A 14,993-nucleotide genomic window follows, 5' to 3' on the forward strand; every position below is an offset into this window, starting at 1 on the left:
GTAACCAATTCCTGTTCTGTTTGAATCATATTATTTGTTGTATAGTCTGCTTTGACCTTCTGTAAGACTCCATTAAACTTAACAGAGACATCACTGAGGCAGGTGGGCCTGGGAAGCCCTGAGGTCGGAGAAAACCCATGGATCACAAGGTAAACAGAAAAGAGGCAGGCAGTTAGGCGTTTGTGTAAAAAAGGGAAGATTTTAATCTGTAGGGAAAGAGGGGAAAATAATTGTGGGGAGAATCAACTGCAGACAAACATAACAAACCTAATCTGAGTGAAAGTCCCCTTGGAAAGAGAGAAATGCCTGGAGGGGAAGTATGAAGGGAGAAGAAGAGTAAAACAGAAACAAAAGCAAAGAATGTGTTGTTAATATACAGTATCCAAAACTTTTACAGACTGGTTAAGAGATTTAGATTCAAGGTATTGTTATTAAATCATCTTGGACTGCTTTACTTAGGAATATCTCTGCCTTCCAGTGCGAGCATGGTTTGCCTAATGCAAAATCTCCCAGATCTGGCTTAGAAGCTCCATCTGTCTTGGCACCTCTTTGGATAAATTTCAAAGACTGACTTAAATGAAGGCAGGCCTGTCTCTTACGGCACTTTGAATAGCTTCAAGCTGGTGTCCGTGCACAAAAAAAAAAGGCTGTGTGGTGTTTTGAACAGATACACGGAGCGTATTATAACATGAGATGAGAGAGAGACTTCAAAGCCCTTGCTTGTACACGGTGCTTGTTCTTGATCAGGCTACACAAGAAAATGATGTTGGAAATGCCAAACAGCACTGATGAGAGGACACACCAAGTGTGATCTTGAGACGATGAGATTGATGCAGGGCCTAGTGAAAAATGAACAGTGTTGTCTTTAACCCTTCCTATTATATAATAATCATTAAGCTCATGAACAAAGCATCAATGAAACTTAATCTGTATGTACTGAGTGCATAAATTGGTGTGTGGTTTGTAGCCACAGGATCTCATATTTGGGGCAAATCTTGTTCAAGCAATTTTGAGGAGGTTGGCCTGTTTTAAAAACCATTGTTTTAGCCAGCACTTCTATTCCCTGGGCTCAAAATAAAAATAGGAAAAAAGAATCCAGTCTCTGAGACTTTCACAGAAGATTTGGCAACAGTAGTTCACTTGGCTGCTGGGAAAAGAATTGGATAGATTTGAGTCCTCAGAGGTGAAGAAGTATTACAAATGAAAGGAAATAGGCTTGTCTGTAGATTCATATAGGTCCGTATGTATGATATGCTTTAGCAGAAGGACAGATCCTCTGTTTCTGGCTGCGTGGGAAACAAGTCTAAATTAGAAGCAAGCTGCCTCTGAGAGAATTCATTACCTGCCAAACTGAGGGAGAATGTCACTGCCAGAGGCAGTTCTCTCAGCTAGACTGCTCTTGTTTGGTGCGGATATTTAGAGGAAGCTGAAACAAATGGCCTAAATTTATCTCTGTGGAACTTACATCTACAAAAAGCTGTTTCTTCCTCAAAGCTAGAATATTTCACCACAGGGTGGTTAATTGTCCTGTTACAGCAGGATTTGGGCTGGGCTTAAAAAAACACAGGATATAATTTTGGCCACTAATAAAGAAGTCAAAATGTAGGCAGACCTCTTTGTATATGCACATAAAGGTACATGCATTTATAGATGTAAGAATTACTTGAAATGAGAGGGTTGACCTCAACTTTCCAAACTTTGACCCATGCTGTGTGTCTTGGAGTAAGAAATTGAGTTGACACCTTTCTGTTATGCATGAAGAAACATTTCATATTTCAGGCATCTACTGTTCCCTCTCCAGGGCAAGGCCAGATTTTTTCTTTTGTACCAACATGAGGCAGCTAGCAAAGTGAGTTGTTTGAATGAAGGGAATGTCATTTTGAAGAGAAAATTACCATTTGTGGGATGCTGCTGGAGGAATCACATTTGACCCCAGCAAAGTTTTATGGTTCTGCTGCTGTTCACAAAACAAAAACAAGGGAATATGAAAAGAGCTGAAGGTACTTTCACTGAAGACAGCAAGAGCAGTACAGGCTCCTGCAAAACCCTAATCACTTCATACAGGCTACAAAGCGGCTCCTTCTATTTGATTAATGAATCCAAGCAGAAAAGCAACATGTGGCAAACTAACCATGAAGGAAAAGCCTCATTAATGTATCATTCTGGAAGGACAATTATAAAGGTGTTGTGAAGGGCAAACGGGAGGGATGTATTTTCACTAATTATTCAGGAAGATGCTTACAAATTGCAGAAGCTTCTCAAATTTTAGTGCGATGATTTGACCTCTGGAGATTCTTTATTGAAGTTTACTGTTTTCCTAGGATGTTCCTTTATGTGTTAGTTTTTTTGGGAGTCATCTGATCAGGAAACTGAGACAATATAATTCAGTATGGGTGATAAATAGTGTTCTATAAACAAAGAATACTGCAAGCATGAACTATATATGTGTATGCTACTGGGGCTGCAAACAATTCACAGTGAGATTATGGATAATTCACAAGCAGTTGTTTGGTTTTTAAGTGTCTCGCAAGCACACAGGCAATGGTGCTGTCTGCTTGCCGTGGGTCTGTTCCAACTGGAGGAGCTACCAACCCACAGTAAAAACCAGATACGGCGGGATAAGGCCCTTAGAGTTAATTAGAGATTTCATCTTGAAAAGGCTTTAACACACACAAATCCTATTAACTTCCAAGAGACCTGTGATTACTATGCCCCTTTTAAGCTCATGACACAATAATTTTAATTGCTATAACATGTTTTATTTATGATGTTCTAAATTGTCATCAGTCCATTCATGGGAATGTTTCTGTGGTGGGTGGCTCAATGAAATACAGGGAACATCTTCATCCTCCAGGCATGTTCCAGCTGGAGACACTGCACCCAGTGCATCCCGGGGATGTTTGCAAGAGACTTTTTGACATAAAAGCACAAAGCAACTTTCACTCCTTAACAGTGGGGAAGGATGAGGGCATGATGGTGGTGAAGCTGGGGAAGGGGCTGGAGCACAAGTGTGATGGGAGCGGCTAAGGGAGCTGGGGGGTTCAGCCTGGAGAACAGGAGCTGAGGGGAGACCTTCTGATCTCTGACCTGCCTGAAAGGAGCTTGGAGCCAGGGGGGGTCGGGCTCTGCTCCCCAGGAACAAGCACCAGGACCAGAGGAAATGGGCTCAAGTTGCGCCAGGGGAGGTTGAGGTTGGATCTGGGGAACAATTTCTTCCCCAAAGGGCTGTGGGGCATTGGAACAGGCTGCCCAGGGCAGTGCTGGAGTCACCATCCCTGGAGGGGTTGAATAGAGATGAGGTTCTCAGGGACATGGTGTAGTGCCAGGGGTGGGTTAACAGTTGGACTTGATGATTTTGAAGGTCTCTTCCAACCAAAATGATTCTGTGATTCTAAGATCTCCACGTAAGGAGCAAACTATGAGATCTCTGCATTAGCATCCGCACTTGGAGGGCAGGCTGTAATGAGAACTGCCAAACGCCTCTTTCAAAGCTAAACCTCGCTGGATAAATGTAGGGTTTTTTGTACGCTTTAGCGGGGCCGGACTCACGCAGGTGTGTGCAGCCTGCGCTAACTGTAGCCATCCAGGTGCTGAGCCGATCCCACCTGGCTCACCCCGCCTGCTGGGGCGGGGGGGAAGGCCGGGGGGCGCTGGGCCGGGCAGGCGGCAGCGCTGCTCCTCCTCCTCCATCATCATCATCCACCTCCCCTTCTTCCCCCCCGCGGCGCCGGGCGCGCTGCAGCGGCCGCCCCGCACCGCCGGCGCGGCTCCCGCGGCCGCCCCGCGCCCATCATGGCTGCGAGCGCCGGGCCCCGCGCCCCCCGGCCCCTTCTCCTCCTCTTTCTCCTGGGCGGCTGCGGGGCCAGCCTGCCCCCGGAGCCGCCTCCACCCCCGCCGCCGAGCCCCGAGCCGGAGCCCCTGCCCGAGTCGGCTCTGCTGCAGCCCACCGTGTTGCTGGCCATCATCGCCCGCAACGCCGCGCACACGCTGCCCCATTTCCTCGGCTGCATCGAGCGGCTGCGCTACCCCAAGAGCAGGATCGCCCTCTGGTAAGGGGAGCGGCGCCGGGGGTGGGGTGATGCGGGGCCGCCGAATGCCCGCAGAGCCCCGCGTTCCTCCCTGCTTGTGCATGGTGGGAGGGCTCCGGCGGGGAGAGCGGGTTTTTTGGGGAGCGGAGAGTGAGGCCGTGCTGGGAAGGGGGGTGTCTCCGCTCCTCCGGCCGCCCCGTCCCGCTCTGCGCGGGGAGCGGGGGCAGCAGCGGGAGCCGGGGCTCGGGCACCGCTGCCCGGCCGAGCCCGAGGGGAGGCGGCGGCAAAACCCCGTCGCAGCCCCCGCTGGTGGAGCCGAAGAGTTTGGGTCTGTGGGAAGGAGCTCGCCCACCCGGAGAGGGGTCCCCCCCCGACCCGCGTGTTTGGGGAAAAGGGTCCCACGGCAGCCAGAGGGCTTTGCAGTGTGGGAGGGAGACGAGTTTTCGGAGCGAAGCTGGCCCGAAGCCTGGGAACATTCACCGCCTTAGTGCTTGTCCAAATCCACAGACACGAAGGGCTTGGTGCGGCGAGCCGGGCTTTGCTCCCGGGCTGGTAAATATCGCGCTTTGTGGGGAGATGGTCGGGCTCTGGCAGGGCTGGAGAGCAGACGGGCCGGGGAGGTGCGGATGGGCATTGAAAAGGAGCATTGTTGTAAGGCTGTGGGCTGAAAGATGGACTCAAAGATGTATTCAGAAATCACAGCATGGGGGCAGCTGTGGCAATCAAGTGTGTGTCCGCATGGAGGAATTAGAGCAATTTGGGAACTGGTCAATCTGCCTATATTTCTAAAGGTAAAAAAAAAAACCCAAACCAAACAAACAAGACAAAAAAAAGCACAAAACCAATCAAAACCCCAAACTTTCCCCCTCAGTCTGACATAAATGTTGGGAGGAACAGGAATTGCTTGGAAGGACCCAAAAAGATTTTATTTTTAAGCATGGTAACTGTGTAAAATAAGAAATGAAGCTATAGGGCCAAATCCAAAGTTCACTGGAAGTCAGTGGAGAGATTCTTGTTAACTTAAAAAGTCAATAAAGTGGCTTTACTTTGTATAAAGGGATGTTGGGAGCACTTCTGGATGTCACATCACTGATACTAAAGTGTCATTAAGCAGACAGCACTGGATGTTTCTGTGTGTGCTTCAGGAACATGGCTGTTCTTTGTCTTTTTTTTTTCCATTTTGAATTTAGGATGCACAAAGCCAATTGTGGTATCAGCATGAACGTGGTGTGCCACACAAATGTGGCTATGGAATTACAAGCTGGTGTATGGCAGTGGTTGAATGCCAATCTCATCTGTGTTGTGGGTCCATGACTCTGCTTTCATTTGTATCAGTAGGACTCTTGCTGGTTTGGATTTCATCTTAGCAGATGTGTGCAAGAATAGATATTGCTGAACCCTAAATATGGACTGTGATTCAGCTAAGCTTGGTGTTTATAAACTGTAATGGGAGTTGTAAATGTAGATCTGATCACCGAAGCAGGTTGAAATGCCTCTCACTGTAGAAATGCAGAATGAATCTGTTTTTTTTGTGAAGTCCTGCAGAGCACTGGTTGCTCTGTGTTGCTAGTGTGTTGCTTGTATTATCCTTACTTAAGGTCGCTGAAATATTGTTTGAAATTATTTGTGGGAACTGTTCATGAAGTAACAGTGTAAGATAATCTAAAATATGCTAAGATTCTTATATCACTCAATTTTTAAAAGGATTGCACAGACTCAAGGCATGGTTAAGGCTCACATACGATATCTCTCTAGTCTCCTGAGAACAAATGAAACAATATAATCCATTTCTGGAAGCATATTGCATTTCAGATGTTGTGCCTGACAGAATTTTCAACAGATGATTTCCAGGATGTACCTGTGTCCCTGTGCCGTTGCGTAACTGGCATAGCTTGAAGGGTGGTGAAGTGGTGGTTGTCAAAGAGTTGTATTCCTTCACTGCCGCATATATTCTACTTCAAAATATTAAGTCAACACCTTGAAATACACAAATGTAGGTCTTGAGAATTAAAAGTAAACCCGCATATAATCTCTTTAGCTCCCCTATGCTCTCTGTATTGCTCAAGGGCTTAAATTCAACAGTGAATTCCTCAAACAGATTTCTGGGTTGGAAGTTTTATCAGTGACAGTAAAGACAGGTTAAGAGACAATGAGCAAGTTTGAACCAGACATTGAATTTTCTTTTCATCGCCTATATCAATTAATCTTTGTTAGCCTGATACTGAGCAAAAGAGGTACACTGGATGGTCTTGTACTCCCTTCTTCCCTTTGGTCTTAATTCTGACTTCTTTAGTTGCTATGGTTGTGAGGAACCATGAAGGACTTGCTGGCTACTAGTGACTCGAGCAGGCTGTTTGGTAGGAGGCCAACTGGCGCCTTGTGATCCACGTTCTTTCAGTTAAACACTTCCTTCCTTTCTCCCTTTCCCCTCCGAGAATCGGGAAGCTGCACCCAAACTGCCTCCTGGCCTCTGTTAACCCTGACCACCCTTGTCTGGGAGATCAGCCCAGGATTGTACTAATGACTTAATGGTGGGGATTTCTGTGATCAAAGCCCTTGAGGTGCTGGAGGGAGTTGAGAGAAGGGAACGGAGCTAGGGAAGGGGCTGGAGCACAAGGGTGACGGGAGCGGCTGAGGGAGCTGGGGGTTCAGCTGGAGAACAGGAGCTGAGGGGAGACCTTCTGATCTCTGACCTGCCTGAAAGGAGCTTGGAGCCAGGGGGGTTCGGGCTCTGCTCCCCAGGAACAAGCGCCAGGACCAGAGGAAACGGCCTCAAGTTGCGCCAGGGGAGGTTGGGGTTGGATCTGGGGAACAATTTCTTCCCCAAAGGGCTGTCAGGCACTGGAACAGGCTGCCCAGGGCAGTGGTGGAGTCACCATCCCTGGAGGGGTTGGACAGACGTGGAGATGAAGTTCTCAGGGACTTGGGGTAGTGCCAGGGGTGGGTTAACAGTTGGACTCAATGATCTTGAGGGTCTCTTCCAACCAAAATTATTTTATGACTCTGAAACAGTGCTCAGGTCATTGTCCTGGCCCTGCTTAGCTTGCAAGGATAGACTTGGCCATAGGCTGTGAGCCTTTGGTGCTGGTCACCAACGTGGGACCAGCAAAGACTCCTCACCTTCTCAGCAGAACCCAGCGTCCCTCCCTGCTCCTCAAGCTGGTGCTTGTTTAGCTGTGGAAGGGTAATGCTGGAGGTGACACTCGTCCCTTCTTGCACGGGAGGAAGGGGTCACAGCCCTCCCTGCAGGTGCTTGTGCAAAGCCTGGCCAGCATTTATCTCAAAAAAATACATAATATTGTGAGAAACAGGCTAGTGCCCAGCAACAGGAGAGAGCCTTAACAAAACATGGCTCTTGGACCCAAGTCAAGCTATTTTTTTATCTAGGGAGTGTTCTTCTAATACGGTCTTTGTGTGGCAGTGCTTGGTATGTTTGCTGAGTTGGGCCGAGCTGTTCTCAGGGCCGTGTCAGTGACGCTAAGCTGCAAACCCAGCCTAGCTGAGCTGGGGAACTTGGGCATGGTAGGAAGACTTAGTGCAGTGTTTGTGTTGGTGTTGGAGAACTGCAAAGGGAGGGAAAATGACCCAGAAGTTGCACGGTTGGCTTGCCCCAGCCCTCTTTTGGGTGGTTTCGGGTTGTTTTTGTTTTGTTTTGAACATTAGCAATGTTTGTTTGAGATCCATTGAATTATAGGTGAGGAATATTTGTTTTCCAAACAAATTCATCTTGGCTGTAGTGGGGAAAGTAAAAGCATGTGCATTCAGCAGTTTATCACACTGGCTTACACTTCCTTTAGCCTCAGGTTAGGTGATGGTATAGCAAAGAAAGTTGTCTGTAATTTCATCTTTAAATACCTGTTTGTAGTTTGGGCTATCTGCTCTCTCATCTCTTACTAACCTGGGGATTAAGTGCCTGCATAAATGAGTTTGTGTTTAGAAGCAATAATTAGGTTCTTTTGTGCTTGAAAATCTGTGCCTGCTTTGCAAATTAGGGTATGCTTGTATTTCAGAAATGATAATGTGAACCATAGGTGAAACTGGTGGAAAGCTGGAATAAATCCCAGACGAGAGATCAGTGGATATACTGTAACACTGGCTCCTGTGAGTGAATAGTTTCAACTTAAAAGAACTAGTTGTAGCTGAAAATAGAAGCTGATGAGATCAGTATAATAATTATAACTTTCCTAATTATATATTGGTGGTCTACAACTAGCCAATGGTACTTTATTTGAGCATTTTCTTATTTTTCAACAGTTTACTTCTAAATGTGAAAATGTCTACGTAGAGGACAATTTCCTGTAAGACGCAGGGATCATTTGAAACTCTAATGGGTGTTATTACTCACTGCGAATTGTTTTCTGTCCTTGTTTCCATTTGTGCAACAAGGTCACTTCAATCCTCATGGTCAGTACTAATCACTTTGGAATGCCGAAGTTCCAGTCTGCCAGCTCTGGTGCTTCTGTCCACAGGTGGTTTGGATCTATTTAAAATTTACTCACCTGTGCTGTGGCTTCCACAGGACAATATTAAAACTTAAGTTTTAGAAATTAAATTGACTTTTCACTTGGCTTGCCATTTAAACTTGGGGAATTTAGTTTCCCATTCACATTTGTAGATATTTTAAATTTATTTGTTATATAGCTTTAATAAGATAGAGTAAGTGGGGCTAAGAGCGAGATGGGACTTGCCTAGCCTTGGGGTTATGATTAAGGTGATGATCCTGTTGTGCAAGATGTTGCGTAGAGTCTTTCTTCCAATGAAGTTGCATTTGCATGACTACACCAAAGAAAGAATGGGAATAAAATACTTCTATTTCCTAGCTGGGGAAACTGGGGAAGAAAGGTTAAGTAACCTACACAAGATTCCTGAATTTATTAAAACCAGAGATAGTATTCATTACTGACTTTTCTTGAGTCTTCTTGCTGAGGTCACTTTTCCTCTAAAGTGTGGTAAATTTACCTAAGAAATAGAAAACCAGGTCCCATCCCAATATATAATATAATATAATAAAATAACTTTTTTTTTTGTCCTTTGGGTTTGTCTCCCTCATCTAAGTCTTGGCAAAGTTGAGCTAATGACATCATGAAATCGTTCAGTAGAAACATTCAAAGGGAAGCTGAAAATTACTGCTGTGCCTCACTGAGGTCTGCATGGCAAGATTTAAAGTGCTTTTCAGCTAAAAACTTTGCAGGGAAACATCAAGCATCATTTGTGTGCTGGCAGACATTTGCCGGGTAGCAGTAGTTTGTTTATTTTTCCTACTGTGCTCACAAATTGCCGGAATCTGATGCCTTTTTGGTGTCATCTTGCCCCACGCTTTTTATTAAGGTCTCCTAGACCTGAATGTGAATATTTGGATCTTTCATAAAATGAATAAGGAGCCCTCCAGAGGTGAGAGGATTATACTGTAAAAATGGCATCTCGAAATGTGTAGGAATTCTGTAAGACTAGTGAATATAAAACACTGTGTCTGCTTGAAGGTTGGGGGGGCGGTTTGTGGATGTTTTTTGTTTATTTGGGGTTTTTTTTGTGCTTGTGGTTTGTTTATTTGTGGTGGGTTTTTTTTCATTTTGGTTTGTGATGGGTTTTTGTTCATTTTTCATTTGGGCTGCTGTTATTTGGCAGCTACATTTTGAGACGGGTCTACCCTGTTACCTGTTTGTCTGTCATTTGCCTAATTGTCTACCCGGTGCCTTGTAGTGCAAGTGCTGTGTTTAGAGGCGAGATGCCAATAAAATAGAATCATGGTATCACTTTGATTGGGGGAGACCCTCAAGATCATTGAGTCCAACCGTTAACCTAATGCTGTCCCTAAGAACCAAATAATATGTTGTCACAAAAAACCAGTAGGATGGAGTTTGATATCAGAGCTGGTTGTTTATTATAAGCCTTTGGATGTTTCCAAGGGTCAGGGAGAGCTAGTTTGTAAGATTTTTTTTTTTTTTTTTTAATATAGCATTTTTCAGCCAGTCAAGGTTGTGCCTGGTGGTGTCTTCTGAAGCCTGTCAAAGTGGAGGGGGACTACTGTGGGCGTGAGTCAAAGGACCAGCTGCAACCGTTGTTGGCTGTAAAGTGCTGGAGTTAATTTGCCCCTTAAAAAAAAAAAGGCGATTTCACCTATACATTCCTGGCATACAAGCTATTTCAGCTGTTTAACTGCTGGTGAATCTGGAAGCAGGGATCAGTTAGGTCTGGCCCAGGTGAAGTCTTTTTAGCTCCTGCCGTCATTTTCTCTTTACAAGGACAAAAGCCTCTTCCCTTCCGCAGTGTTTCTCCAACTGGGGTGTCCCAGGACCGATGGATATCCTAGAACGGTCGAGGTCGGAAGGCACCTCTAGAGGTTGTCTCCAAAGCAGGTACAGCTGGAGCAGGCTGCACAGAGCTATTTCAGTTCAAGTTTTGAATGTCTCTGGGGATGGAGACTCCACAACCTCTGGCCAACCTGTTCCAGGTGAGACAGTCACTGGCAGGGAGTGTTTTGGGAATTCTTATCAGCTGAGGGTGACTCTAGCAGAGTGGCAGACCTTTGGGTTAAAGACAAATTTGCATGAAGACTGCTGTGCCAATTGCATTTTTATTCTTAATCCTTTCCATTTTGCATCGTCTTTCTGCTAAATTTAGCATGTCATCTTTTCAGAAAGCTGCCTGATTTCTGCTAGTGAGACTCCTGGAGAAGATACCCCAGATGTGTGAGCACAGCTGGAGCATAGTTGGTTCCTGGGACGTATGGCCAGGGCCTGCCTTAGGAGAGGAAAACAAGGAGTTTTTGCTTGAGGGACTGGAGAGGGGATAGCAGGGCAGGATGTAGACTGAACCATAGATTGAAGGGCTTTTTTTTCATATTTATATAAAGTATCACAATGCCTGCAATTATTTATCTGAGTCCTCCAGGACTGAAAGTCTTCATGTACTGGGTCAGGATGCTCTAAAAACAGATCCGTGACACACATGGTGTGCAGAACTTTGGAGCTGCCCATTGCCAGCGCTCGCTGTTGTTCTTTGGTCCTGGGGGACTCCCTGACTGACCCATATGGGCAACAGTGGAATTTCCTTCCTGGGGGAGGATGTCTCAGGCTTAATATTATTTCAATATATTTCTGTGCATTTAATTTCCTTTATTTTAGTGAAGCATAGTGTATGTTGATGATGTTCATTGCCAAAGGTGGATTGTAGCTTAATGGGGCCCACATGCATCAAAATTTCAGGCTAAAGATAGACAGGAATAAAAAATTTGTTAGTATTCTCTACAAGGTGGATTTTTTGGCCATCTTCTGCCAGCATGCCCAGCTCCTTCAGACAGGCACGTGGCACTGCTAATAACTCATCAGTAAAGAAAAAAGGACCTTTTTTTTTTTTTTAAATGGAACAGCACAATGTGCTGCATTTAGTGCTTGAATCCAGTTTTTAAACATAGAAATGGTTGGTTTTGGTGATGCGTGTGTGTGTACACACGCATATATCTATATCTGGTGTCTTTAAACCCCAGTACAAAAGTTACTGTAGAGTGGCTCCAGTTTTCTTCCTGGAAAGAATGGGGACCTAAAAAATACATGCTGATTTTAAACATTTGCCAGCTGGCTGTGAAACTGGTATGTGCTTTTTAAATGGAGTTTAGTCACCAAAGTTTTCTGAGATTGTATTTTGTAACATGTTGATCCTCTTCTTGACAGATGTGGCACTGCTAAATAAATGGCTTAATTTTTGTACTAGAGACTGAATAAGGAGTTTCGTTTCACTGCAGAGGGCTAGAATGATGTTCATGCAGTATTCGTTATGTTTCTTTGCAAGATGTGATTGCTTATTTGAGATAAGTAAGACATGCTGGGAAATGAGACCTCCTAATTCAGGAGTGAAGGCTGGTATATCTTCTACTTTCATTCTGACCAATTATTTACATAGTCGATGTGCCTTCCCCTCTTACTAATATATAACTATACCATTAGTTAAAACAGTATGACAAATATAATGTTGTTTTGGGATGGGAATGCATTTTTGCCAGAGTTCTTGCTCCTTTTCCAGAGACTTTTAGAACACTGGCACTGGTGCAAATGGCAGCCTCAGTGTTTTCCCTGATGCCCACGAGGTTGTGATACATGGAAATCAGCATGTTTCTAACCATTTCTCTTTAATTCTGTCTGTATGCACTGACAGGAATAACACACCTCTTCTAAAGATCTTGATCCAGACCTGAAAATGCACTTAGTGTGAGGCTGGAGTTAATAAGAATCTAAATTAATGCTGAAGCAGAAGATAACGGGAGTCCATGTAAACTACAGTGCTATGGTAGGGCTCATATAAGCTCTTTCACATTTGTTGTGGAAGGCTTCAGCTCCAATAGGGATTGATTTAAAAAAAATATATATATATTTATATACACACATATCTTTTCCCCGTAATATTTTTTTTCCTGTAAGGAGGAAAAATAAATTTTTATTTATAGGTGGATTGGTTGGTTTGTTTGTTTTTCCCCTGACAGGGTACAGACTTCCATTGGTTCTAAAAGGATTGCGTGCTTATTTTTGCTCTTTGATCCCTCTGCAGAGGAAAGGTTCTGCATGGCTGCGGTGTGGTTTGAATTTTGCCTGGTGGCAAACACTAGGTTGCATTAAGCCTGAAGTGTTAGTTTATCCTGAAGCTGATAGCAGGTGGTTATCTCTTCAGTTAGCAGATCAGAATCTTGGTTTTGCTACTGGCTCAACAGCTGCTCTTCAAATGGATGCTGCATTGCACCTTTGGGGGTGGAAGAAGAATTTAAGGGTGTAAGTTTGAGTTATTCAGTATTTTTGATTATTTGTGTCCTTACAAGGTACTTTGGAAAACTGGAGGAAAAGGCTGTTTTCCAGCATTTGTACTTTGAACTGCTAATTGTGACATGGAAGCTAAATGTTAAACTGCTTTTTTTTTTAAAATGCTTTTTTTTTCTCTGTAATTTTTTAAATTGGTTATTCCCCACCAGGCTTTGGTGAAGTGAACTTAAGCAAGTTTCCCCCATCAGACTAATGTACCCCCTGTGTTGTTATAGTCAAAAGCCATCTTGTGACAAGTCTTAGAAGGATGTTAATTAGGAAGCGTGAGCTTTAGTCAACCAAGAAAAGCGACGGGACGCTTTTTCTGTTCCTATAGTTCATGTCTAGCAGGCAAAGAGGAACATGGTCTATAAAGTTTTGCAGCAAGACTCTTATCTCATTTAATCATCAGCACTCATCAGTTTATGTAAGGATGCAGGGATGTTATATCATCTTTGTATTAAAAACAATAAACCAATGTGTTTGAGATGAAAAAATCCATGGAGAGGAGCCACGGCGGTTCAATGTTTGCTGCAGAGAGGAGAACATGTGCAGAGCCTTGACCTTGGCTGCGCTGCCCCAGCCCCTGGCAACTCTTTAGCTGTGCCAGGGTTTGGTCCTTGGCCGCTTCATCTTGGTGCCTGCCCGCAGGGAAAGGACTTTTTTGGGGTAGTTATGTCTCCCAGCTGCAGCTCAGTGTGAGAGGATAAATAAATGCTGCAACAATAACACAGCCCATGGAGAGGAGTGATGGAAAGTGGGCTGGTGTACCGATTCGGGAATATCCCAGGGTGGCTGTTTTTGGCGTGTGAAACCTATTTTTAGGTGTGAAATCCCAGGATCCTGGGATTTAACTGCGGATTTGCTACTCAGTGGAGTTTCAATGCTGGGGGGTGTGTTAATGCTATTTAAGTTTGAGGGGTGTATTTTTGCTCTTGAAATCTCTTCTTGAATGAACAGTGTCCGTTCTTGTAGTCTAACCAGAATTTGTAATTGACACTATAACCCATGAAGGCAGTGACCAAAAAAAAAAAAAAAATTAAAGCTAAGTGAAGAGCACAGCAGTTACATGTATAAGTCACTACACTAGAGTAGCAGGAACCCTCTCAAAAAAGACATTGAAAGATGAAAAGTCAGAGCGGGAACTGTATGACCAGGGCAAAGGCTTGCTGTTTTATTTTGAAGAAGAGGAGAAGCCATACAATTTCTCACTTCTACAAACCAAGGGTTTAAGAAGAGTGCTGGTGTCTTCAGGAACTGACGGACTGTGTTTTTACTTCTCCTTAATTCTTTATGAGAATTGGCTAGAATTACTGGTAAGGATTGGGAAAAGGGGGATTGAAGTGCCTGGTTTATTACTGGGTTCACCAAGACTTTGTTTAGTATTGCTACATTATTGATATATTAGTATTATGTTGGTGTTGGCCTCGGGTGGCTGAAGACGCGAGAAGGGAGAGGCTGGAAACTTGGCACTCTGGCAGCACAACAAGGCTCCTCACACTTTGTCATCAGATTTGGTAGGGTTAGGAAAGACTCTGTGTTGTTTGTTCTGGTTTAGTGTTGGGTTTGCTCCCTCAATAAGGTTACGGTCTGGGGAAAGATGAGTTGAAGCACCGTGCTTGTTACACTAGTCTAGATCAACCACAGTGATCAGAAGGGGGCAGAGTCAAGGTTGCAGTACGTATTTGGGAGAAAAAAGCTTGAGGAGGGCAGTTTTAGGTGGCTTCTGGATAGATGAGAGAGGCTGTTGCTCATGGCACAAGGCAAATACATTGGTTCTTGTAGTTTTGGTTCCCTGGGCATGATTAGAGTTATTAATATGATCTGAGTTAGAATCTGAGGAGAGGAAAATAAACCATGCCAAGTGTTGGCATTATTGTTGTGTTGTGTCCTGGCTGTGAGAATTAAGAAATGCATTGGTGTCCACAGGGGCCCGTGCCTTATGTTCAGTTTTCTGTAAAGACTCATCCCCTGGCTATGGTTAAGGTTAGACCCTAGAGATGGGGTGGGTTTAAGGTTTAGGAAAAAACGATTCATGTCTATTTGCCTTGCTGAGGGTCCAATCTCTTAGGGATTAGTCCCTGATATCAGTTATGGCAAGGTTAATATTTGGGGAAAAATGTTGCTTTGGATCAATGTATTCTGTTTGCTTTTTTTGTGGACATTCCTCTTGCAGGAA

At 44.5% G+C, this 14,993-nt stretch overlaps 1 protein-coding gene across 3 annotated transcripts in view; it reads left to right on the plus strand.

Moving 5' to 3' along the window:
• Positions 1–3,778: 3,778 nt before the first annotated feature.
• COLGALT2 (collagen beta(1-O)galactosyltransferase 2) overlaps positions 3,779–14,993 on the plus strand; it is a 50,832-nt gene continuing 39,617 nt past the window's right edge. For 2 of the 3 annotated variants that reach the window (XM_065649123.1, XM_065649124.1), the window contains exon 1: positions 3,779–4,049. In XM_065649123.1, coding sequence (XP_065505195.1) covers positions 3,793–4,049 — 257 coding nt within the window. In that variant the 5' untranslated portion in view covers positions 3,779–3,792. Of the gene's footprint in view, positions 4,050–4,232; positions 4,581–14,993 lie in introns of those variants that run through there. The other variant, XM_065649125.1, reaches the window with a different exon arrangement.

Source organism: Caloenas nicobarica, chromosome 20 (assembly GCF_036013445.1).
Source record: "Caloenas nicobarica isolate bCalNic1 chromosome 20, bCalNic1.hap1, whole genome shotgun sequence".
Taxonomy (NCBI): Eukaryota; Metazoa; Chordata; class Aves; order Columbiformes; family Columbidae; genus Caloenas; species Caloenas nicobarica.